This window comes from Cervus elaphus, chromosome 7 (assembly GCF_910594005.1).
Source record: "Cervus elaphus chromosome 7, mCerEla1.1, whole genome shotgun sequence".
Classification (NCBI taxonomy): domain Eukaryota; kingdom Metazoa; phylum Chordata; class Mammalia; order Artiodactyla; family Cervidae; genus Cervus; species Cervus elaphus.
In genome coordinates this window covers 40,503,117-40,526,013 of record NC_057821.1, presented here as the reverse complement: position 1 = coordinate 40,526,013, position 22,897 = coordinate 40,503,117, and the positions used below count along the sequence as shown (strand labels likewise).

General features: G+C 42.3%; 1 protein-coding gene across 1 annotated transcript; it reads left to right on the top strand.

The window, feature by feature from the left end:
• The first annotated feature begins 621 nt into the window (after positions 1–621).
• On the top strand, positions 622–22,475 carry STMND1 (stathmin domain containing 1). The gene is made up of 5 exons (XM_043908467.1): positions 622–1,076; positions 9,074–9,254; positions 12,517–12,668; positions 20,300–20,431; positions 21,131–22,475. Exons 1-5 carry the CDS (start codon positions 996–998, stop codon positions 21,413–21,415), a joined length of 831 nt encoding a protein of 276 aa, XP_043764402.1. The 5' UTR covers positions 622–995; the 3' UTR covers positions 21,416–22,475.
• Positions 22,476–22,897: the final 422 nt, after the last annotated feature.

The window sequence follows — 22,897 nt, the reverse complement described above, 5'->3', positions numbered from 1 at the left end:
ACACACACACACTCCCCATCTAAGTCACTTAACCTCTCTGAGCAAAGGTTTGCAGCCTGTAAAATAAGGGACCGGTAAACAATGTCTAGATCTCTTTCAGCTTTTTAACATTTATTTAATTTAGCGTTTCAAAATTTATTCTGGAAAATTAAAATTTATTGGAAATAGGATAAAAAGAAAAAAAAATCCAGGAAAGAACAACTTGTTGCTCATTTGGGCAGTCCGCCTGGTCTGCCGTTTTGGGATGACATCATGTTAATTCTTTGAGAGAAATAGGTACATTCATCCACCCTCTTTCCTTACAAGGCAACAGCTCATAAAAATGCCTCTTCCATTAAAAAAAAAAAGATTTGCATGACCCATTTCGCTGCTGCTGAGCTGTTTGTGATCCTAAAAGTCTGGTTTTCTTCACTGTGTGGGTTTCGGTTTGCGTCACCGTCCTCTCCGAGGTCGCCCCGCGCGACACTGCCGTCTGGGGCCATCCGGGCCGCCTCCACCTCCCACCTGTCCTCCAGGGCTTCGGCGGACTGGACTCCTACGCCGCCTTTCTGCAGCCGCCTCCTACCCTCCCCTCGGGGTCTGTAACCCCAAAACCAACAGCTTGAGCGCCCGGCTCGGGCAGCAGGGGTAGGGGCGTGTCCCACGGTGCCTTGGAAAAAATAAGACGTCCCCGAAGGATGCCAGCGCCTAGGATACTTTTAAAACGAACTTGGCGGGGCAGCGGGAGCTCCCCCTCACTCCTCTCTGGAGAGAGGGCATCCCAGGTGTGCCTTAAACGCCTCCGATCTTGCAGTTTCCGGTTACAAAGGTCCCATCGTCGCTCAGGTCCCAGGTCCGCGTGATGTGGTTTATTGTGGCAACAGTTCCCTGGCGTCGAGCGCCTCCTGCCGAGCCCTGAAGCGCGGGAGGCTGTGGACAGCGGAGGCGCGGGGCGCGGGGTCGGAGCGCTGGGCGCGCGGGCAGCGCGGCCGCAGAGACCGCGCGCACCGCACGCGATGGGCTGCGGACCTTCCCAACCCAGTGAAGAAAGGAGACGCGTGCCCGCGCCCAGGAAGGGCTGGGAAGAGGGATTCAAGGTAAACACACACACACACACACACAAAACAGACAAACTGTACACCTCTTGCCTGGGAGGCCTGGCGAGTCCCACGCCTGGCGGAGACTGGAGACGGCCATGCGGGCGATCACAGCCGGCCTGGTGGTTGAGCACTGGGCGGACCGGGGGGAGCGGCTTGCTTCAGCGGGGATTTAACTGCCGTCTCAACCAGGACTCGGATTGCTCCAGGCCTAGCTTTTGGGTTTCAAGAGCCCACAAGAGTGGTCACACCCCCGGGCCAGAGGCGGGACTAACGGGACAGCGGCGCATTCTGCCTGGAGCTGGGCTAGTGGGGATGCTCCAGGGAAGATGAGACTTCCTGGGAGCCGCCCTATATTATCGACTTCCCTTAAGGGAGTAAGACCCGGAGGAGACCTCCGCAGCCGTCTGGCTGAGCTCTCTTGCTTCTCACAAGAGGATCCCGAGGCCCTGGGAGGTGGACCACTTACCAGGGGCTGTACAGCTTGTTTTGGGGGAACAGCTGGAGACAGTACCGAATTGTCAGGAGTCTCATTCCAGGACTCCACCCACTCTCCCGTAATTCTTCTAGAGACACGATGGGGGCATTTCCCCTCCCAGGGTAGGGCATGGAGGAATAGGCTGGTGGAGGCAAAAATGAGGTCCATGATTCCTGACATCGTCACTACCATCGCGAGACTTCCACAAAGAGAACTAGGAACCCACCAAGGTCCCTTCCAGAGGGCTTACCCCAAGATCATGTTACATATAATTTATCATCAAAAGCAGGATATTCTTAACAGTGAAAGGCAACCCTATTAATAAATTTGCCCAGACAATCCAATATAAGTCCATACTGTCTGCCGCCAATCAAAATATAATGTCGCCCTTCTTATATTCCCTGGTGGCTCAGTCGGTAAAGAGGCTGCCTGCATCGCAGGAGACCGGGGTTCAATCCTTGGGTCAGGAAGATCCCCTGGAGAAGGAAGTGGCAATCCACTCCAGTATTCTTGCTTGGAGAATCCCATGGACAGAGGAGCCTGGTGGCCTACAGTCCAAGGGGTCACGAAGAGTTGGACAGGACTGAGTGACTAACACACACACATTCTTAAAGGGCATTTTTGGAAATACAGTTTAAAGAGCAAACACTCTCTCAGCAGGCGATGGGTAAGTCATTCTTCAGTATCAGTTACTGTGTGTAAATACAAAGGCTGGGACTTAGGCTTGGTCCCCCCCGGGGGACTCCATCGGGGCCCAGATGCACACCTATTTCAACACTGTTTTCCGCTTTCCATCCGAACTGCCACTGTCTTAGGAAACTATAGCCTCTTACTGGGTCTTTCTGCCTCTATCATCACCACCCTAACCAGTCTGTCTTCCACACTGCCACCTATCTTCCTAAGAAAAAGTTGCCTTTGTTGTGTAAAAGTTTACATTTGGTCTCATCAGTCTCTCTGATGTCATCCTCTCCTCACCAGTCCCTCGCATTCGTCTGCCAAACCAAGAAGCTGCAGTGCCCAGTTCTTCTAGGCTTCATCACACTCCGTGCCTTTCCCCCTTGCCATTCCCACTTCCTGGAGTATCTTCCCTGGGCCCCATTCCTGGTCCTCCTGATGAACTCCTACCTGTCCCTCCACACGGAACCCAAGTCCCACTGCCCAAACACTGTGACACTCCTTTATCACATGGTAGATGTTTGTTTAAAGCTCCTTTGCCCTCATAGATTTATGGACTTCGTGGGAGCAATTTGATCATCGTTGTTATTCATCACTGTTGGGGAATAACATTAAGAATATTTTTTTTTCTCTTTTTCCCAAAAAATATATTAATGTGACTTTAAAGTACTAATCCATTTTGTTTTTCCTTTTTTGGTACAAAAATCTTTTAAAATCTATTTTTACTGGCATGATTACATAGAAGACTTCAGTAGAAGAAAATTTTCACTATTTGTGTTTGTTTTCTGGCCATTATCATTTGTCCCATCTCATATATAGGACTTCCCTGGTAGCTCAGAGGATAAAGCATCTTCCTACAATGTGGGAGACCCGGGTTCAATCCCTGGGTTGGGAAGGTCCCCTGGAGAAGGAAATGGCAACCCACTCCAGTACTCTTGCATGGAAAATCCCATGGACGGAGGATTCTGGTAGGCCCCAGTTCATGGGGCCGCAAAGAGTCAGACACGACTGAGGGACTTCACTTTATATATATATATATGTATATTTTTACAGAGGAGGAGTGCTAAAAAGCAATCATCTCCAAGTGTCAAATACTCTGGGTCCCTTTGGACCAAGCATTCCCAAGCCTGGGGAGGGGTTCTGGGTTTCTTCCTGACCTTTCCTGGGTAAGACAATCATTGCCCCTTGTTTGGATTTTTGTATAACACTCCTAATTAGTCTCCCTGGGTGCTTCCTTCACAACCAGCTTCCACCTGCCCTGTGGCTCCAATCTTCCACATGACCTCCAGAGGGATCATTCTAAAATAAAATCTGATTATGTCCATTCTCTGCTGGAAAAAATTCACTGACCCACTAGGTAGGCACGTCCACCGTTGGTCAAGAGTGTGACTACCTAGGTTTGATTTCTGGATTCACCACTTATCAGCTGTGTGACTTGGGTCCAGTTATTTGACCTCTCTGTGCCCTGGCTTCCTTTTCTGTAAAATGAAAGTAATGATAGTTATTTTGTAGAGTTGCTGGGAGGAATAAATGAGTTTAGTTCACATTAAGTGCTCATACTGGAGCTTGGCATAGGATAAGCACTTAATATTAGTTATTGCAATCACTGTTATTGCAATTATTAGTTATTGCAGCCACTATTAATATTAGTTATTGTAATCACTATTATTACAACTATTAGTTATTACAGTCACTATTAATGTTAGTTATTGCAATTGCTATTATTACAATTATTTATGCGAGATAAAACGCGAAGTTCTTAGCACACCTTACCAGCCACCCTCAAGCTGATGCTGGTCAAATGCCCCAGTTTCATCTCTCCCTACTCCCCCGTTCTGATCAAACCTCACCACGGGATCCCCAAACCCATTCTGTTCCTACCTCTGTACCTTTGCCCCCACAGCCTCTTTCCTTCAGCTCCACCTTCTACATCTTCCTGGACCACAGGCAGATATGCCCCCAGGTTTCAAGATGACTCAAGACCACTCTTCTCCGTAACCCTACCCCTCCCACCATGCTGGCAGAGTAAACCTCATACTTTCTCCCATGATATTTCAAAACATTTATTGTGCTTATTTATTTCCGTGCTAGCCTCCCATCCGAAGCTGTTACTGAAGAAAAGAACTGCTTTTTGTCTCTTAGTCTCCAGGGCTCACCACAGTGTCGTGCAGAGCAGACATTGATGAGTGTTTTGGGGTGACTGCATGTAAAGCTGATGCTGACATGAGCTCCTCAGTTTCCTTAGCCTCTTCTTGTCTCCTAGGAGTGTAACTGAACTAATGACAGTCAGTAAGGAGGAAATTCGATATTAAAATGGCCTGAAAATAGACTCGGACTTGACTCTCCCTACTCCAAACATATGACTTTAGAAAGCCAATCTGAGAAAAGTATGATTATTAACTAAATACTCTTTGGCTATTTTTTTTACCTTCATAAATGCATAGGGCTTGAGAGGTCCCTAGTTACACAGTATCTTTTAAATGAGATGAACACGTTTGCTTGCCTGAAATATTTATGTTTCTTAGCAGCTTGACTTTAAAATATTCTGAATCAAACTTCTTGAGATCTGCCTGCCAACTTTCTGCTCACTGTACCTTAAAGTGGCAAGAAGATGTGGTAATAAAATAATACATAATAAAAAAAAGCATGGGGAACTGTTCTTAGAAGAAATGCTCTTCTTCCATGTGATCAACTCAAAGTTTCTTGCCTTATATAAAAAGGGAGAGACTAGATTGGAATAGATGATTTCTGAGTATCCTTTACAATTTTCCCCTAAACTTTGACAGGAAAATTCTTGTTTTTTATCAGTAAAGGGAGTTAACTTTTTAAAGTGCATTTAAAAAAAATTATATTTCTAGTTGTTTTTGATTCAGTTCAGTTCAGTTGCTCAGTCGTGTCCGACTTTGCGACCCCATGGACTGCAGCATGCCAGGCTTCCCTATCCATCACCAATTCCCAGAGCTTGCTCAAACTCATGTCTGTCAAGTTGGTGATGCCATCCAACTATCTCATCCTCTGTCATCTCCTTCTCCTCCTGCCTTCAATCTTTCCCAGCATCAGGGTCTTTTCCAAAGAATCAGTTCTTCATATCAGGTGGCTAGAGTATTGGAGCTTCAGCTTCAGCATCAGTCCTTCCAATGAATATTCAGGATAATGTTTTTGGAGGGTTGCTATTTATTATAAAATCAAAATTTGACAAGAAAAATCCTTCCTATATGTTTACAGACAAATACATTTATCAATTATCTGCCAGTAATTTGATTTAGGAAGGTTTCATCTCCAGGGAACTATGACAGATGACTGTCTCCTTCCAAACTGTTTGTCAAATTTGTTTCCACAAAGCATTAGAACACAACCTATAATGTCATCAGACCAACCAACCGACAAACAAAACACCTTTCTATAGTTAAAAGCATTACCTTTCTTGGGATGCTGATAATTCCCATGTATAGCTGTTATTTTGGAATTCACAGCTTTTCACTTCTGTCTAAAATTGGTAGATTTTTATCCCCAAGACAATGAAGCATAAAATAAAATTGATACAAAATATGGAAACATTGATTCTGTACTTCTGCTACAACTTCATCTCAAGGAAAAAATAAAACCTTCTATCTACGTCCCCACCCCCATACCATTACATTTAGACTTCTTATTGGTGTGAAAATATAAACTCTGCATGCATAGACAGACCAGGAAAACTGTCTACACCATATCCCCATGAGGCATAGATCTAATTAATTTGTAAATATCTCTCGTCTTTGAACTACATTTTTCTCAAGTCTAGATTATGAAATTGGGTGTTAAAACTTCCAGAATGTGTTGCACATAGATAAGATATTTGAAAGACATTGTTGGTTTGCAGAAGAGAAAAACCTCAAATTTCTGCTCTAGAAACTGAAGGCTGTTGGTATATGTTCTTTTATGCTGGAAGACTGTGTTTCATTGGCTACAATTTGAGTTTTGGTCCCTGACAGAGCTTGAAGGCAGACTGTATTAAAAAGCATAAATGGGAAAGATCCTTACTCAGGCCTGCATGAGCTGCTTTGATAAAACAATTGGGAGGTTGTATGGCATTTAAATCTATTCTGACTTGTAGTTGACAGATATCTTTGTGAAAAGCCACGTGTTAGGCTGAAAACATTCAAACTTGCTCTCAGTTCCAGCGTGGGCATTTGCTTTCTTTTGTTGTTGCTGTTAAATCAGTTCCCCGTTTCAGGGTCTCCCCTGGGAAATCTTAAATGGCAAAATCAGTCCCCATGTGTAACTCAGTGCTTTGCTAGATTCAAAAAATGATGGATCTGTGAAACAAAAGGAACTTGTAAAAATATCTGTCTTACTATCACTTCAGGTCTTGGGTTTTAATAGTTCATTTGGCAAGAGGAGCAAGAATCCTGGATATAATCTTTACCTTCCATGTGAACTGTGAGCCCCTTAAAGATAAACATCAGACAGGGTCTTCTTTTCCTGTTACATGAAATATAAATATAATATGAGATATGTATACCTATAGCTATGTATATATATTTCATATAACAAAGGAAAAGGAGGCCCTGTCTGATAAAACATGACTGTTATTATTTAATAACATAACATGGAATATGTTATATGTAAAGACTCTTTTCCTGAGTCAGCTTACTATTCAGGGACTGTATGCACAGTAACTGAGTCTGAGAAGAAAGAGGTGAAGAGACAAAGAGCAAAGCCTGTAGTTGTTCTCATCCTTTATCCTTGAGCTGAGTCGTATTTCAGGACCGTTGAGTTTTTGTTTGTTGCTTACTTCTTTGTTTGTTGAGTTGGTTGGTTTATCATATTTTCTCGTGTAGTTCTGAAGCACAGAACTAATTAGCTCTCAACATAACGAATTGATGTTGGTTTAGCTGGAGTGATCGTGTTCCGTAAACAGGATGATAAGCAATGCGAGTCTCCCTATTAACAGAACATGCAAGAACGGCTAATAGAATTACGAGAACTACGAGACCCTGTGGATGACGGGGGCCCTCAACCTATCAATGCTGGTTCCTCCTTAACCTCTGAGGGAGCTTTGGAATGCTTCCAGAAAGTGGTCAGATGGACTCAACTTTTTAAAATTGGTATTTGGTTTTTTTTTTTAATTTTATTGTGAAAGTACCAAGAGCCAACTCACTGGAAAAGATCCTGATGCTAGGAAAGATTGAGGGCATGAGGAGAAGGGGGAAACAGAGGATGAGATGGTTGGATGGCATCACTGACTCGATGGACATGAGTTTGAGCAAACTCCAGAAGATAGTGAAGGACAGGGTAGCCTGGCGTGTTGCAGTCCATGGGTTCGCAAAGAATCCAACCCGACTGAGGTTGTTGTTGAACAACCAAGAGTTTTATGCTGATGTCCTGGATTCTTATTGTTTTCCTAGAGGGAATGTTTTCGGCTTGGTCCCTAGAGTCATAGTTTAGAGCCAGAAGGGGCCTCCCTCCTTTAAACTGAAGCTCTGACAGGTCTGTTACCCCTCCTTTCCAATATTCCGGGGCCCACTCTTTCCCCCACTTCCATGGCCAGGGTCCCAGTTCCTGTTTAATCCAGTCTCACCTGGACAGTTGCAGTCCTCATACCTGGTCACCCCGTTCTGTCCCCTCCTTCCCTCTACTCCTGCCACGCACTAACCCAAAGGCGATTTTTCTAAAAATCACACCTGGTCACTTTATTTTACTACCACGTATAAAAAGCCTACAAAGGATTCCTGTTGCTTTCAAAACAAAATGGCATGTGTCTACTTGTCACAAAAGACTTTCCCACCTCAGCAGCTACCACTTTCTACCTCAGTCTATTTCTGCTTAACTGGAATAATTCAAGTTTCTGAGCACGCCATGTTGTTTCACATCCCATCGTCCTGCGTACTCTTCCTGTGTCTAGAATGACCTTTTCCCCTTCTATCTGGGGACTTCGGGCTTCTCTGGTGGCTCAGTGGTAAAGAATCTGCCTGCAATGCAGGAGACCTGAGTTCGACCCCTGGGTTAGGAAAATCCCCTGGAGAAGGAAATGGCAACCCACTCCAGTATTCTTGCCTGGGAAGTCCCATGAGCAGAGGAGCCTAGCAGGCTACAGTTCATGGGGTCGCAAAGGATTCAGACATGACTTAGCAACTTAACAACAACTGGAAACTCATTCATAAAGACCCAACTCAAGCATCTTCTCATTGACATTTTCCTTGATTTTTCCAGCTTCTAGAGCTGCATTTCTTGGCTGCTGGCACTGCAGCATCTTCAACTGTGTCCTGCTTCTGACGTCACATCACCATCTCCCTCTCTGTAGTCGTATCTTCTTCTGCCTCCCTCGTCTAAGGACACCTGTGATTGCATTCAGAGCTCCCTGGATAACCAGGATACTCCTGCTATCATAAAGTCCTTAATTTAATCACACCCGAGAAGTCCCTTTTGCCTTAAAAGGTCACATTGACAGGTTGCTGGGTACTATTCAGCCTCTCACAGATAACCAATTGACTAAGTATTCATAAAGCAGACCCTGCGACATTGACATTTTCCAAGAAACCATTTTCTTGGACTTCTCTTGGTGGTCCAGTGGCTAAAACTTCACGCTCCAAATGCAGAGGGCCCGGATTCAATCCCTGGTCAGTGGCACTAGATCCCACATGCTGCAGCTAAGACTTCAACTGCTGCAACTAAAGATCCTGCATGCAGCAACGAAGATTTAAGATCCCACATGCTGCACCTAAAACCTGGTGCAGACAAATAAATAAATAAAAAGAAATTTAAAAAACAAAAAATTGCATATCAACTGTACTTCCATAAAATTTTTAAAAAGAAACCATTTTCTAAGAAGTCTTGACACAAAGCCATTCCCTTTTCACAGGCTGATGTCGGTGTGGCTCATTCTGGGGAGCATTACAGACCCCAGATTGAAACTTCACTGCCCGAGGATGCTACGGGCAGCCCTGGAGACCTGGACAAGCAGGCCCAGTTGGGAAGCTTACCTGGAGCTATTTCGGAAAATTTCCCATCTCCTAGTGAAAGAAACGGAAGACTAAATTCAGGTAATGATCCCCGTACATGTTGATCTCTGTAAAATACTGTTTCTCTGAATACATTTTATCATGTGTGTTTGGGGACTCACGTCACTGCTTTTTGTGTTCCAGCAGTGCTTCAGGTGATAAGGTCCCATCACTAAGACATTAGGAGTTAGCCTTAGGCCTTCATTATGTGAGTAATACTAACCATTACTTACTCACGTCATGAGTTAATAAGATACTAAAAATTTTGTTGATGACATAATTAATACTTTCTTTTTTATTTAAAACTAAAAGCCCTTTGGACTTGCCTGGTGGCCCAGTGGCTAAGACTCCAAACTCCCAATGCAGGGGGCCTGGGTTCGATCCCTCGTCAGGGAACTAGATTCCACGTGCTGCAACTAAACTGCATATGCTGCATCTAAGGTGGAAGCTCCCACGTGCCGCATCTAAGACCCGGCGCAGCCTAATTAATTAGTTAATTAAAAAAACTAAGAGCTCTTATTTTTGGTTGGATAAGGTCTTGGGAATAGGAGTTGCCCAGGCTTTAGTTAAATTCCTCAAAACTCCCACCATACTAACATCTTTCCAAGACAAAGTTGTACATTTAAAAAATCAGTAAAACCTACATCACACTATTTCTCCTGTCTCTCCCCATTCAAAGCTATCAGCAGATATATCGTTAAAGTATCTTCCATAAACATCAAAGACATAATTTTTACCTAGTGTGTCCTTTAGAAACTGTTAGTGGGCTTTTTTTTTTTTTTTTTAATGGTGTGTTTTCACTTTACTTGAGCTACGTTCTGGTGTTGAGAGCTGTTATTTATATTTCTTCAGCCTTTAAAACAAATTGAACTTATCAGACTCCCAGGGAGAGTGCTCTCTTTCATTCGAAGGGGAAAGCTTTCATTTCATTCCTCATTCCCATAGTTTCTTCCCTAGGAACCAGTTAGAGCTGGAAAATAGATTGGATAGTAAGTGACATTCTTTTACTTGGACTTTTGTGGCAACTTGGGTTATGACAAACCTCCTTTTTTTAATGCCCATTTTATTTATCTTTTAAACTGAAGCATAGTTGATTTACAATATGGTATTAGTTTTAGGAGTACAGCATAGGGATTCAGTATTTTTACAGATTATATATGCCATTAAAACTTATTACAAGATAATGGCTATAATTCCCTGGGCTATAAAATACATCTTTGTTGCTTATCTACTTTATGCATAGTAGGCTGTATCTCTTTATCACCTACCTCTATCTTGCCCCTACTCTTTTCCTTCTCGCCTTTGGTAACCACTAGTGTGTCTTCTATATCTGTGAGTCTGTTTCCGTTTTGCATATACATTTGTTTGTGTTATTTTTTAGATTCCACATGTAAGTGATGTTGTATAGTCTGTGTCTTTCTGTGTCTGATATTTCATTAAGCGTAATATTCGCTACGTCCATCACAGGTTTCACATTGCTCTTCGTCTTGTGCTTCTGACAGTGTGTCGCATGACCTCTAAGGATGAGGGAGGGGTAGGGGAAGCAGGGCAGAAATGGGCTCCCCCCCACCCTCTGTGTTGGGCCAGCACATGTGTTTTTTCTCCCTGATAATTCTGTTGAGAATCCCTCCTACACTGCAATACAAACGCTCGCTATCCACGTATTAACAGACTACAGATCGTCAGGAGGATAAGGACCTGGGTACCTCCGGACAGGCCGTCCTGCCATCTGTGTATGCTGTTGAGAGCAGTGTGGGGAGGGAAGCCCCGGGAAGGCAGGAGAGAGAGACCAGCGGGCGAGGGCTGAACCACAAAAGCAGGTGTTTTCAAAATGCAGTACCAACTTGTTTTCAGGGAAGAGCTTCCCACAGGATGAATACGAACCAGTGCCCTGAGCTTTCTATTTGTTCTCATCCCAGTTTCCTCTGGGGCTTCCCAGGTGTCACAGTGATAAAGACTCCACCTGCCAAGGCAGGAGACACAGAAGATGTGAGTTCGATCCCTAGGGTGGGAAGATTCTCCTGGAGAAGGAAGTGGCAACCCACTCCAGCATCCTTGCCTGGGAAACCCCACGGACAGAGGAGCCTGGTGGGCTACAGTCCATGGGGTCGCAAGGAGTCAGACACGACTGAAGCGACTTCGTATGTACACAATTTCCTCTCTGTCTCCTCTCAGCATCCCTGCTCTTCACAGCTACAGAGTATATTTGTTAAAAATTTCAAGAAGGTTAATATTCTGAAGTGAGAGACAGCTGGTTTGTGTGTGTGTGTGTCTGGGAGGTTTTCCTATCTTCCCATTACAAATTCATGAAAACTGTCTTCGTTTAACAGTGATGTTAGAAATTTTCATGAAAAGACTTCATCCACTGGATGGAAAGAGCTTCTTAAAATACAAGAGAGCTCATTTCTTTCTTTCATTTTTTTTTAAGTGTCAGTGGCTAGAGACTATTTATTTAATTTATTTTGGCTGTGCTGTGCAGCTTGCAGTATCCTGACCGGGAATCGAACCCGTGCCGCCTGCACTAGGAGCACGGAGTCTTAACCCCTGGACCACCAGGGAAGTCCTGAGAGCTCATTTCCAATGACCCCTCATTGCACCTTTATTTTATGAGGTTGTGAAAACGGATGCTTCCTTGCTTACTTATATAATTGGGTGATGTGTAATGGGGCGGTCCCTCTCATTAGTGCTGCATTATAAACTGTTTCTGTGCCATTTTTAGAATTACTGATAAAAACTTAGCTACCACTTGACTCCAATTCTGATTTGGTTCAAAGACTCTTTTCAAAAAGGCATGCTTTCACTTATGTAGATTTAGCAGATGGCATAATTGTAAACTCAGGGTTGCAGAACTAGAAGTCTCTTGGCAACATCACGCTGTTTATCCTTTGTATACAAAGCATAGAAACCAAACTGCAACTCATGAGAGTCACTGAAAGACTATCTCGTTTGTGCCTGTGGTTTAGCTTCATAATTATCGCACAGAACCCGTGTGATCATACCCAAGTGTATATGTGTTGTTACAACAAAAATGCAGTATATACCAGCACATGAAAGACTTTTTTGTTATGTTAATATTCCAACCTGCTAAGTAAACATTATATTATGTTGATACTATCCTCTGTAAGAACATTAAGGATTTGAACTTCAAAGGATTATAAAGACTTGTAATAGAAACATATTTAGGTACAAGTGTTGAGACTAAGAATTAATTATTTAGCATGATTTACAAAGCATGTATTTAGCATTTGATTGATAAAATCATTGTGCTTAAACTTCACTTTCTCTTTTTCTTTTCCTTTGGAAGACCTAGCGATCAATGGATTAATCCATAAACCCCAACCCTTAGAGAATCGAGAGCGACAAAAGTCATCAGACATTCTGGAGGAGTTAATTGTTCAAGGAATAATACAGAGCCACAGCAAAGTATTTAGAAATGGAGAATCATACGATGTCATGGCAAGTAATTTTGTAATTAACACTAACTTATAGGAAAAATGAGCTTCCCAGGTGGCTTGGTGCTAAAGAATCTGCCTGCCAGTGCAGGAGATTCAAGAGACTCAGGTTTGATCCCTGGATCATGAAGATCCCCTGGAAATGATAACCCACTCTAATATTCTTGCTGGGAAAATTCCAAGGACAGAAGTGTCTGGTGGGCTACAGTCCATGGGGTCACAAAGAGTTGGACATGACTGAGTGACTCAGCATGGCCTACATAGTTAAAGATAGCAACAGGATATGACTGATCACGAGTTATTTTTTCCAGCAATATGCATCTTAGTGTCACAATACAGATTATACTATAGCATTTATCTAAGCCAGTTTTTTCCTCCCACTAACTCCCTCACCCTTCCACGCACCATCCTTCTCTATGGATTCAGGAATTGCCTGATCATTAATGATTAATGAATCCAATAAGACATATCTTGGGTTTTTACCAAACTTGAAACCTAAGACCCACTGAAAAAAATGCCTTCCTTCTTTCAGCAATTTTTGTTAAACATTGCCTCTGTATCAGGTATGTGAATATAGAACTGAACGCTGGCTTAGCCAATAAGAAAATAGGCCTAAATACCAAAGCTAAAGCAGATATGCTTATCATTTATATACACACCTAGAGGTCAATCATGAAGAAATAAAATGAAATGATAAAAATTGTTATAGCCTATTTTTCTTTGTCAATTCACCTTAACTAATCAATCATTGTTTTTCTGTAGTGTGAGCAGTTCGTTTTAGCCTGATTTTAACTGGTTGTGGTCAAAGTCTTGAGTTCTTCACTTTTTATTAAGTTCTTTGCAAACCTGTGGTGAGGATAGCAGGCTTGGTGTTATTTTGCTTAGTTCTCTTGTTTGTTTGGGTTTCTTTTTAAGTCACTGCTCCCAGCAGTACCTGTAATCCTAAAGCATAGACAGAGGGAAAAAGAAGATAAAAAGAAGAAATAACACAGGAAAGAGGCCTAAGGGAAAATGAATAGGAAAGCAAAGAATGAAACTGAAATGATGGAAATTGAGGCCTGAAATTATATCAAAGCCGCCTCAGTGGTGGCCAGTCTCCTTTGTTGTAGGGAAAACAATCAATAGGGAATAAAAAGATTCATTATTGAAATCAAGTTTGCCACCTAGACTAAGTCACTTAGTATTTCAGTAAAGGTAATTTCCTTCTCTGTGTGGGACTTGCTGAGAACTCGTGAATAAAAGCCAACATGGCATTTTCTTTCGAAGAAGGAAAAAATAAGTGCTACAGAAAGTATTCAGCAAAAGGAAGGAGATTGTTAAGCCTTATGAATGATATTATCAAGCTGCTAATGATAGGAGGAAGTGAGGGAAGGTAAAAATGGACCATATGATGGAAAAAATGATGCCAACATAATGACAATTTACATTTGTATAAGGCCAGCTATCAGGATACAGGGCATTTTGGAGTACCTTATCTTACTTCAACGTACTAAAAAATGATGTGTCTTTAATATGAAAAAGGCTAGGAGAGATTTTTTTCTCGCTATAGATGAATCTCTGGGGAATCAGAAAATAAAAAGTGGATCAAAAAATAAAGACAGGAGAGCCATCTGGAGGAAGATAGATTGTGTGGACATTCAGTAACTAAGCAATGCCTTCTGAAGAGAGATGCTATGGTCCCTTGATGCTCACACCAGTGGGAGTAGCATTAAAATATTTTTCAGTGATTCCAATGCTAGAGATGAATGAATTCAGACTCAGACCTCACTAGGGCACCAGCAAGGTTAATTAATATAAGCTATATCGTGAAAGAGGCGTATCTATTAAAAAATGAAAACTACAGGCTTGACTTTCAATAACATCATTAAGAGAGCCAAAGATGAAGGCTGCGTTTGTATTCGTATTATGCAGAAATGGAATGGTGGGGGAGCATAGTTGGAGTGTTCTCAGAAGGATTTAAATGTGACAGAACTGCAGAGGTAAGCAAGAATAACACAGTTTGGTGTTGCTTTTTTTTTTTGGCTTGAAATTGGGCCAAGATGTCCAACAAAAGCCAGACTTGCAACAGGGCAGAACGGTAATGCATCTTATCACCTAGCACAGTCCTTAACCTGGACATTCGCACCACCCAGGAAGCTTTCAGAACTCCTGGGACCGGTGGCAGAGGCTGGGCCCCAGAATGTGGTTCTTTTGAAAGCTCCCAGGGTCCTTCTGAGCAGCCCAGGTTGAGAAGTACTGCCCTGAAGTGTCAATAAAGGTGTACCCCAAGCCCTCAAATTCATGATCAAGCTGGGAAGGGTTAAAGCTTTTGAAACTGAAATTCCCCCATTCATCCTGAAAGAAAGTCCTAAAATATTCCAGAAAATAGAGCATCTGTTCACTAGAGGACTAAGATGGTACCTAGGAAGCGTATGGAAATGAAGAGATATAATTGCTCAGGGTCACGGGTGAAGTCTCTTTCAATTCATGTGTAGCTGTGAACGTGTATGTCAGACACCAGAGATCTTGAATATCTGGGGGAAAGTTATAAGGCCAATGTAAAAAGATGAGAATGAATATTGAAGGACTAAAGGGGAACCATATTAAGAATGAAAATATCATGAGACAGTTAATACTTTTAACTAAGAAACAAAGAGCCAAAGGAAACAAAAAGGGAATAGTCCCAAAAAAAAGGCAATGTTAGTGTCAGTCGGTACTACAATAGGTTGGATTCAGACATGTAAACACCATTTCTTCACTGGGGGCTTTAAAAAAAAAACTTTAAATGAAATATTATGAGAAAAAAAAACAGAACAGTAAATGTGAGAATACTTTAAAAATAAGACTTCTTAAGTAGACCAATAGTTACTTAAAAATATAAGGGAATTTTAGAGGTAGATCTGTCCCCGTCTTAGCCAGGTTGTTATCTTTAATTCCATTATCCTTTAGAGTGAAATAGAATAAAGGATGCTGAAAAGGGGACTCCCCTATGACCTAGTCTCTTCCTAGAAGTCCACAGGTGTGACTTTGTCCAGGGGCCCCCATTCATTATCTTTTTGTTTGTTTGGAAGTGCAGAGTCTTAACCACTGGACCATCAGGGAAGTACCCCCTGTCGTCTTTTTTCTCAATTTTTTTCATCATCTGCTTTTTAGCCAGTACTATGTCCATTCCTGGATAACCTGCCTGAAAGCATATTCATACTAATAGATGTTACGCTCACTCAGAATTATAATGATATGTAAGAAATACAATGTTAAGAAGCTAAATTTAAAAAAAAAAAAAAAGAAGAAGAAGCTAAATCATCAGACCAAGTGAATCATCCGGTACATTTTAAAACATTCTCACGAGACTCCAGTGATTGTATTATAAATGTAAACTGGTTTTATGTACACATGTAAATATGCGTATGGCTTGGTACAGATCTCTTTAAAGAGATGGGATTGGCTCTCATTTATCCACATAGGTATTATCCACTTTGTTGTTGTTTAGTCACTAAGTCAACCAGTCAATCCTAAGGGAAGTCAGTACTGAATATTCATTGGAAGGACTGATGCTGAAGCTGAAACTCCAATACTTTGGCTACTTGATGCGAATAACTGACTCATTAGAAAAGACCCTGATGCTGGGAAAGATTGAAGGCAGGAGGAGAAGGGGACAACAGAGGATGAGGTGGTTGGATGGCATCACCGACTCAATGGACATGAGTTTGAGCAAGCTCCAGGAGTTGGTGATGGACAGGGAAGCCTGGCGTGCTGCAGTCCATGGGGTGGCAAAGAGTTGGACACGACTAAGTGATTGAACTGACTGTTAACTGAGTCTCTAAGTCATGTCCAGTTCTTCGCAACCCCAAAGGAACCCCACCAGGCTCCTCTGTCCATGGAATTTCCCAGGCAAGTATTCTGGAGTGGGTTGCCATTTCCTTCTCCAGGGGCTCGAACCCGAGTCTCCTGAATTGTCAGGCAGATTCTCTACCACTTAGCTACCAAGGAAACCCATTATCCACTTAAGATTCTTTTATCCCAAACTCATTTCTCCCATCCTGGGTTTCCCTGCACAAGGCTCTCAGTCCTCTGTTGAGTCCTCCTATCTCTGGTCCAAGATGATTCCCATTTCAAGCCAACTCCTGTCCTTGATAACTTTCAATACTGTTAGGGAATTTGTTGACACCTTATCAGAGTTTCTAACCTCATGGGGAGTTTTTTTAAAGGGGAGGAAGTTGACCAGATAAAGACAAAATAATGGCAGTTCACGCTCAGAATGACTGTCTTGGAGGTTTTAACAATGAGCAGGAATGACAGATCTCTTCTGAGAATCTGCCTTTATGCACAAGACTCTCACTGAGGGAGTATAGCCAAAGTAAGTTTGTCGGTCAATAGTTAACTAGAAAAGTGCGGAGGATGCCAGAAGTAATGTATACAAGGTAGGTTGGCTAGAAACAAGACCCCTCAATTTATTACAGCATCTTTGGGCATGCCATCCCCTGCTGCTTCTCGTAAAGAAAATAGTTGAACTAATAACTTCTATAGGTTTTGAAGCGGATTTTTTGTATGGTTTCTATGATTAGCTTTCTAGGTATAATGTGATCATATAATGCTATCATTTTTGATAAATGATACAGAATGATAGTTGATAACTCCTGACTTCACAAAATCCAGTGGTAAAGAATACAGATAGATTTTCTCAGGTCTTTGAAGGCTTTTCTTTAAAATGTCAAACTCAAGAAAAGACAGGGGTTGCCCAGGTAGGATTAACCTCCACAAGGGGTAGGAAGCACATGATTTCTTAAGAGTCATTTTTGGATAAAGCCACAAGAAGAGTTCACCCAAACCAGATAGCCCAAGTTCTCTGGAACCTGTTGATCTCCTCACTTAAGTCAAGGTTCAGATCCTGTGTAAGCCTGAAGGAACCTTTGTTTATTGGATTTTAGATGACTGTATCATATTCTCCTTAGCCCTCTCTGAGTGAATGTCCCTAAAAAACTGTCTTCTAATTTTACAGTATCTTTAGTTGAGCCCCCATAGCAAGCATATCTGTCTTTTCAGCAGATGGCTTTCGCCAGCAGGGAGCCTAAAAGCCAATGGTCATAAAAAAATAAAGCAAGAGTGGGGGAGGGGAACTTGGCTTTGACAAACATCTCCCAGTTTTCCTGCAGTGCACAATTTCTCACCACATAAAACTGTCTGAAGGCTGCAACTGAGCCAAAACTTTAATAAATGTTTTCCCTCTAAAAGGCTTTCCAAGAATCATAGATTTTAAAGCTGGAAGGAACCTTAGCCGTCCTCAGCAGATTGCAGAGCAGCGTCTATGGTATAATTTTGAGAAAAGTGAGTCCAGAGAGATAAAATGCTTTGTGTCAGGTCACCCAGTGGGTAGCAGTGGTAGACCCGGGATGAAATAGAGCCCAGGACCCCTGCCTGCTGGCCCCCGAGCTTCTCAATCTCATTTGTCCCCTTCTTGATAAGTACTGTGTTTGGTGTGATTCCATGTGCTATCATTGACCAAAGTCCATGCTTTCACTGAATGAAAAGTAATCACCGTTTATCGAGCGGCTATTGCATACTTTGCTTTTATAAAAACAAAGATTGTGAAACGTGTATTACTAAACCTGTTTCACAAATGAGTAAGGGAAAGCCTACAGAGTTTACGAGTTTGTGCAAAGCCACACCGTGACTGAGCCAGGATTCAAACCCCAGGCTGTGCGAGTCTGGGTCTGGTGCTCTTCCTGCTGTGCTGAGCTGTCTGTGTTTGTGAGATTTATCTTCTCAGTAACTGCCATCTTGCAATCTGAAGACACAGTCTTTTAGATATGAAAATGAATATCAATAGCTCCTTTGTCTTTAAAAGTCTTTAGAGGAATTAACTAAAACAATATATAGGGGTACCTACCTAGTCTGGAGACACTGTGGATTCAGTTCCAGGCTATTGCAATAAAGCAAGTTAGTGTGTTAGTTGCTTAGTTGTGTTAGTTTAGTTGTCCCCAACTTGTGATTCTATGGATTGCAGTCTGCCAGACTCCTCTGTTCATGGAATTCTCCAGGGAAGAATACTGGAGAGGGTTGTATATAGTATAATTTCGTTGAGTGGTTGAACATGACAGATGCACTGTGAAAAATTAATATATGTATATAGATGTATGCGCATGGGGCTTCCCTGGTGGCTCAGATCGTAAAGAATCTGCCTGCAGTGCAGGAGACCCAGATTAGACACCTGGGTTGAGAAGATCCCCTGGAGAAGGGAATGGCAATATGAGCACAGAGAATATCTGGAAAGACCCACACCAAACTCTTTAAGATAGTTTATGCTGATGAATGCATTCAAGGGCCAGCTGGTTAACAGAGGATTCAGTTAGTTAAGTTCAGTTGCTCAGTCATGTCCAACTCTTTGCAACCCCATGGACTGGAGCATGTCAGGCCTCCCTGTCCATCACCAACTCTCGGAGTTTACTCAAACTCATGTCCATTGAGTCAGTGATGCCATCCAACCATCTCATCCTCTGTCGTCCCCTTCTCCTCCTGCCTTCAATCTTTTCCAGCATCATGGTCTTTTCCAATGAGTCAGTTCTTTGAATCAGGTGGCCAGAATATTGGAGTTTCAGCTTCAACATCAGTCTTTCCAATGAATATTCAGGACTGATTTCCTTTAGGATGGACTGGTTGGATCCCCTAACCAGAGAATTAGGGGACAATTTATGTATCATTTTAACTTTTCATAACCAAGGTATATTATTTTTAAAAATTAAACTTTCTTTGCAAACCCTTTACAACAGTTTAACCTTTTTTAATAACTAGAAATGATAATCAAAGTCATTATCACTGCTGTAAACTATATAAACGATGGCCAGTCATAGGAGATGTGCATGCATGCTAAGTTACTTCAGTCATGTCCGACTCTTTGAGACCCATGGACTGTAGCCCACCAGGCTTCTCTCCATGGGATTCTCTAGGCAAGAATACTGGAGTGGGTGGCCATGCCCGCTTCCAGGGGATCTTCCTGACGCAAGGATAGAACCCATGTCTCTTATGTCTCCTGCATTGGCAGGCAGTTCTTTACCACTGGTGCCACCTGGGAAACCCTCACAGTAAATAGTATGGGTTTTTTTCTGTTGTCATGAAAACATGTGGAAAGAACCAACAGCAAAGCCCAGTGCAGAGCAGAGTTGCTGTATCAGTGATTGTTAAACCTCTCCTCCATAAGACCAAAAATTCTAACACTGATCTCAATCCCAAATGAAAGTCTTCTGTTGCTTGTGGAATATTAAAAAATCATGGGGTTTAACTTTTTACCTTGAATTACAAATGCATCCAGCATTCATTTGCCACCTTCTCCCATCTTGTTTGTGTTCTTCGGGCTTTTTTTCCTTCTTATGAGCCTTCTTTCATATCTGCATTTTTTCATGTTTGTTTTCTGGTTTTTTTTTTTTCCTAGACATCCAGTAGATATTTTTTCTGTAGGAATTAGTTCTATTGTTAGCAGGAATTAAGACTTTAGGAGTGAGTTCAGTTTTTACCAGTTTTCACATCATTGTTTTTAAAATCTATCAAAAAATCTGTTTAGATTTTTAGGACTAACACCTTAAACAATGTTTATTCACTCTTGCGTTTCTCTTTGCCAGTGAATACATTTATCTCCCCATTTTAAAAAGTGTTTTCCCCCAGGTGGGCACTACCGAGAAGCCGCTGAGAAAGCCACCAGCCAGGCTGAAAAAACTTAAGATCAAGAAGGAAGGAAAAGATTTCACGATGAAGGACATAGAAGAGAAGATGCGGGCAGTGGAGGCACGCAGGAAGGTAGCCCAGCTCTCACGTGAGGGGCGCTGCTCTGAATGAGCGCATCCTCTCTAATCGGCAGCTTTCAGACAAATTGCATGGATTGTATTAATTCTTTTAGTGATCTTGATGCTTCCCATGCTGTATACTTAATTTTTTTAAGTTCTCTTTGTGTGGTGAAGAAATGAAGCACCATCTTAAATTTGGTCGAATTACAGCTTCATCCATAAAGCCTAAGGAAGCAATATCTACTTCTGAGAATTAAGTATGATATTTTCTTCCTATTAAAAAAAGAGAGAGAAACATCAGTTGGGGCCCCGGGTGGCAGGAGGTCTCGGTTGGAGGATGGAAGCTGAGAGGAGGCTGTGCAGACCTCAGACAACGCCTGCAGCATTCACACACGCATGGTCCCCTTCACGCTCTGTCGGCCATTCTTTTGGGAACCAGCCTTCATGGCTTTTGTCTGACAGCCTGTACTTGCGTGTCTCTTGTTGCCATCCCAAAGAGCAAGGACTAGGCCACAGCTCCTTGAGAGTGTCTGGAGGGTATGGGGTGGGGTGGGGGGGGGGGTCTGTCTCCTTCAGTAGTAATTCCTCAACCTCTGTTGAATGACTGCATAAAGAAATAGAAAAGCCAGGAATGATGGTTACAGGCAGTATTAATGAGGACTTGGAGAGAGTTACTTGGACTCTTTTTTCACCCTTTAACCCTGCTTTTCAGACTAAAGAAGAAGAAATAAGAAAAAGGCTACAGAGTGACAGACTTCCACCCCCAGCCCATCATTCAGATTCAGTTGAACCAGTTGGGGAGGAGGTTCCGTTTGCAAAAGGACTCAAAACCGTGAGTTGTGTCGTATTTGAACCATCTGACCTGCAGGAAGGAAAACTGCTGAAAAGGAAGAAGAGTAAAAGTGAAACTACCTCTGATGATAGAAACTACAGTTACGAAAATATCGGGGTTGTGGAATCAGACATGTCCTACAACCAAGCAGACGTCGTATTCTGATAAGACTTAAGCCATTTTATGTGAATTTCAGGAAAAGGCATCCATTTCCCCGGGTGTGACATTCTTAGTCTGTCCTGTGTTTTCATTGACTGCCTGACCCCTCACCCCCTGAGATGTGCCTTGGGCTTCAGGAATGATTGTGTGAGCTTAGTTGAGTAGACTAAACGGCTAGGCTAGCTTTCAAAAAAAATAAAAGGAAAATTTGACCAACTTTGACTTTATAAAGTTGTCGTCCTCCTTAAGTGTGTCTTCAAACATTGTGAAAATGCCTTTCATTGGTGAGCACCTTTCAGCTTCTGTTAATGTGTTTGTGCCAAATGAAATCCTTTTTTGTGGTTCCTGCCCCTTGACTGTGTCCACCCTCTGAGGGTCCTTTAAGACAAATTGTTTGGATTTGTGTTAAGTATTTTAATGATCTGTATGTTTAGGTGTGGGGTTTTTTTTCCTTTTAATTCTTTTTGTGTTGTGATGAAAGCAAAATCCTAATGTTGGCTTAATTACATTTCATTCACAAAATTTAAGAAAGCAACATCCAATTTTCAGAATTAAGTGAAATATGGAATTTTCTTCATGTGAGAAAAGAAAAACTTTAATTGGAGCTGGTTGGGGAGGAGATCCAGTGCCTGACTTCCCTGAGGAGTTTCTTGGCCCTCATCTTCCTGGAATTACACTGTGGTTCTTCTGTTCCCTCACCACCCTAGTCCAATCAATTATCAGGTCCTGTGAGTCTACGATCTATGAAGATCTCTTGTATCCATGTTTATACTCTCTCCCGTCATTACCTAGTTCAGACCATCTGACCATCATTCAGCTAGATTACTACAATCGTCTTTCTTAATATTTTTTCAATGGTCTTGAGAAATGGGATATTTCCTGCCGTATCAGTAAACAAGGATGTCACAGTCAACAGATTACAGCCCCGCAGTGTGAGTCAATGAACCCTGAGGGACTCAGGAAGGAAAGACTAGCTGCCATCTAGCAGCCATCAGATTGCAGCCACTCCCTACGATGAGCCCTGAGGAAACCCAGAATATGAAAATACAGGATACTGGCCCCAGAGAGCTGAGGTGCATATCAAAGGCAAGATTTCAGTGAGCCCATACTCTTGCATCTCCCCATACATAGAAAAGTGCTAAATTCCTTAACTTGACACATCTAGTTTCTTTAATTAACAATAATCTTTTGATGTTCCAAACTACCTGCCCTTTATTGTAAAACTCATATATCCTAGCTCCTCTTCTCGCAGCTTAGGAGGAGTTTCTCGAGCTATCTGAAATGCTGTCTCCTGGGCTACAGTCCTCATCTGTCCCAAATAAAACTTAACTCTCAGCTCTCACGTTGTGCAAATTTTTTTCTGACAGTAAAAAAGTCTGACTTTTTATTTTACTGATAAAAGAATCTTTTCAGTATTCAATGGTCTTTTGCTGAAACCCTTTGTTGTCTCCCTTTCATGGTCAAGATAAAGTCCAGACTTCTTTCTCT

Excerpts from the sequence above, each read along its gene's own strand:
- STMND1 (XM_043908467.1), top strand. The coding sequence starts at position 996 with ATGGGCTGCGGACCTTCCCAACCCAGTGAAGAAAGGAGACGCGTGCCC. Across the intron at positions 9,255-12,516 it reads AAACGGAAGACTAAATTCAG|ACCTAGCGATCAATGGATTA; the intron begins GTAATGATCCCC and ends TTCCTTTGGAAG. Across the intron at positions 20,432-21,130 it reads CAGTGGAGGCACGCAGGAAG|ACTAAAGAAGAAGAAATAAG; the intron begins GTAGCCCAGCTC and ends CCTGCTTTTCAG.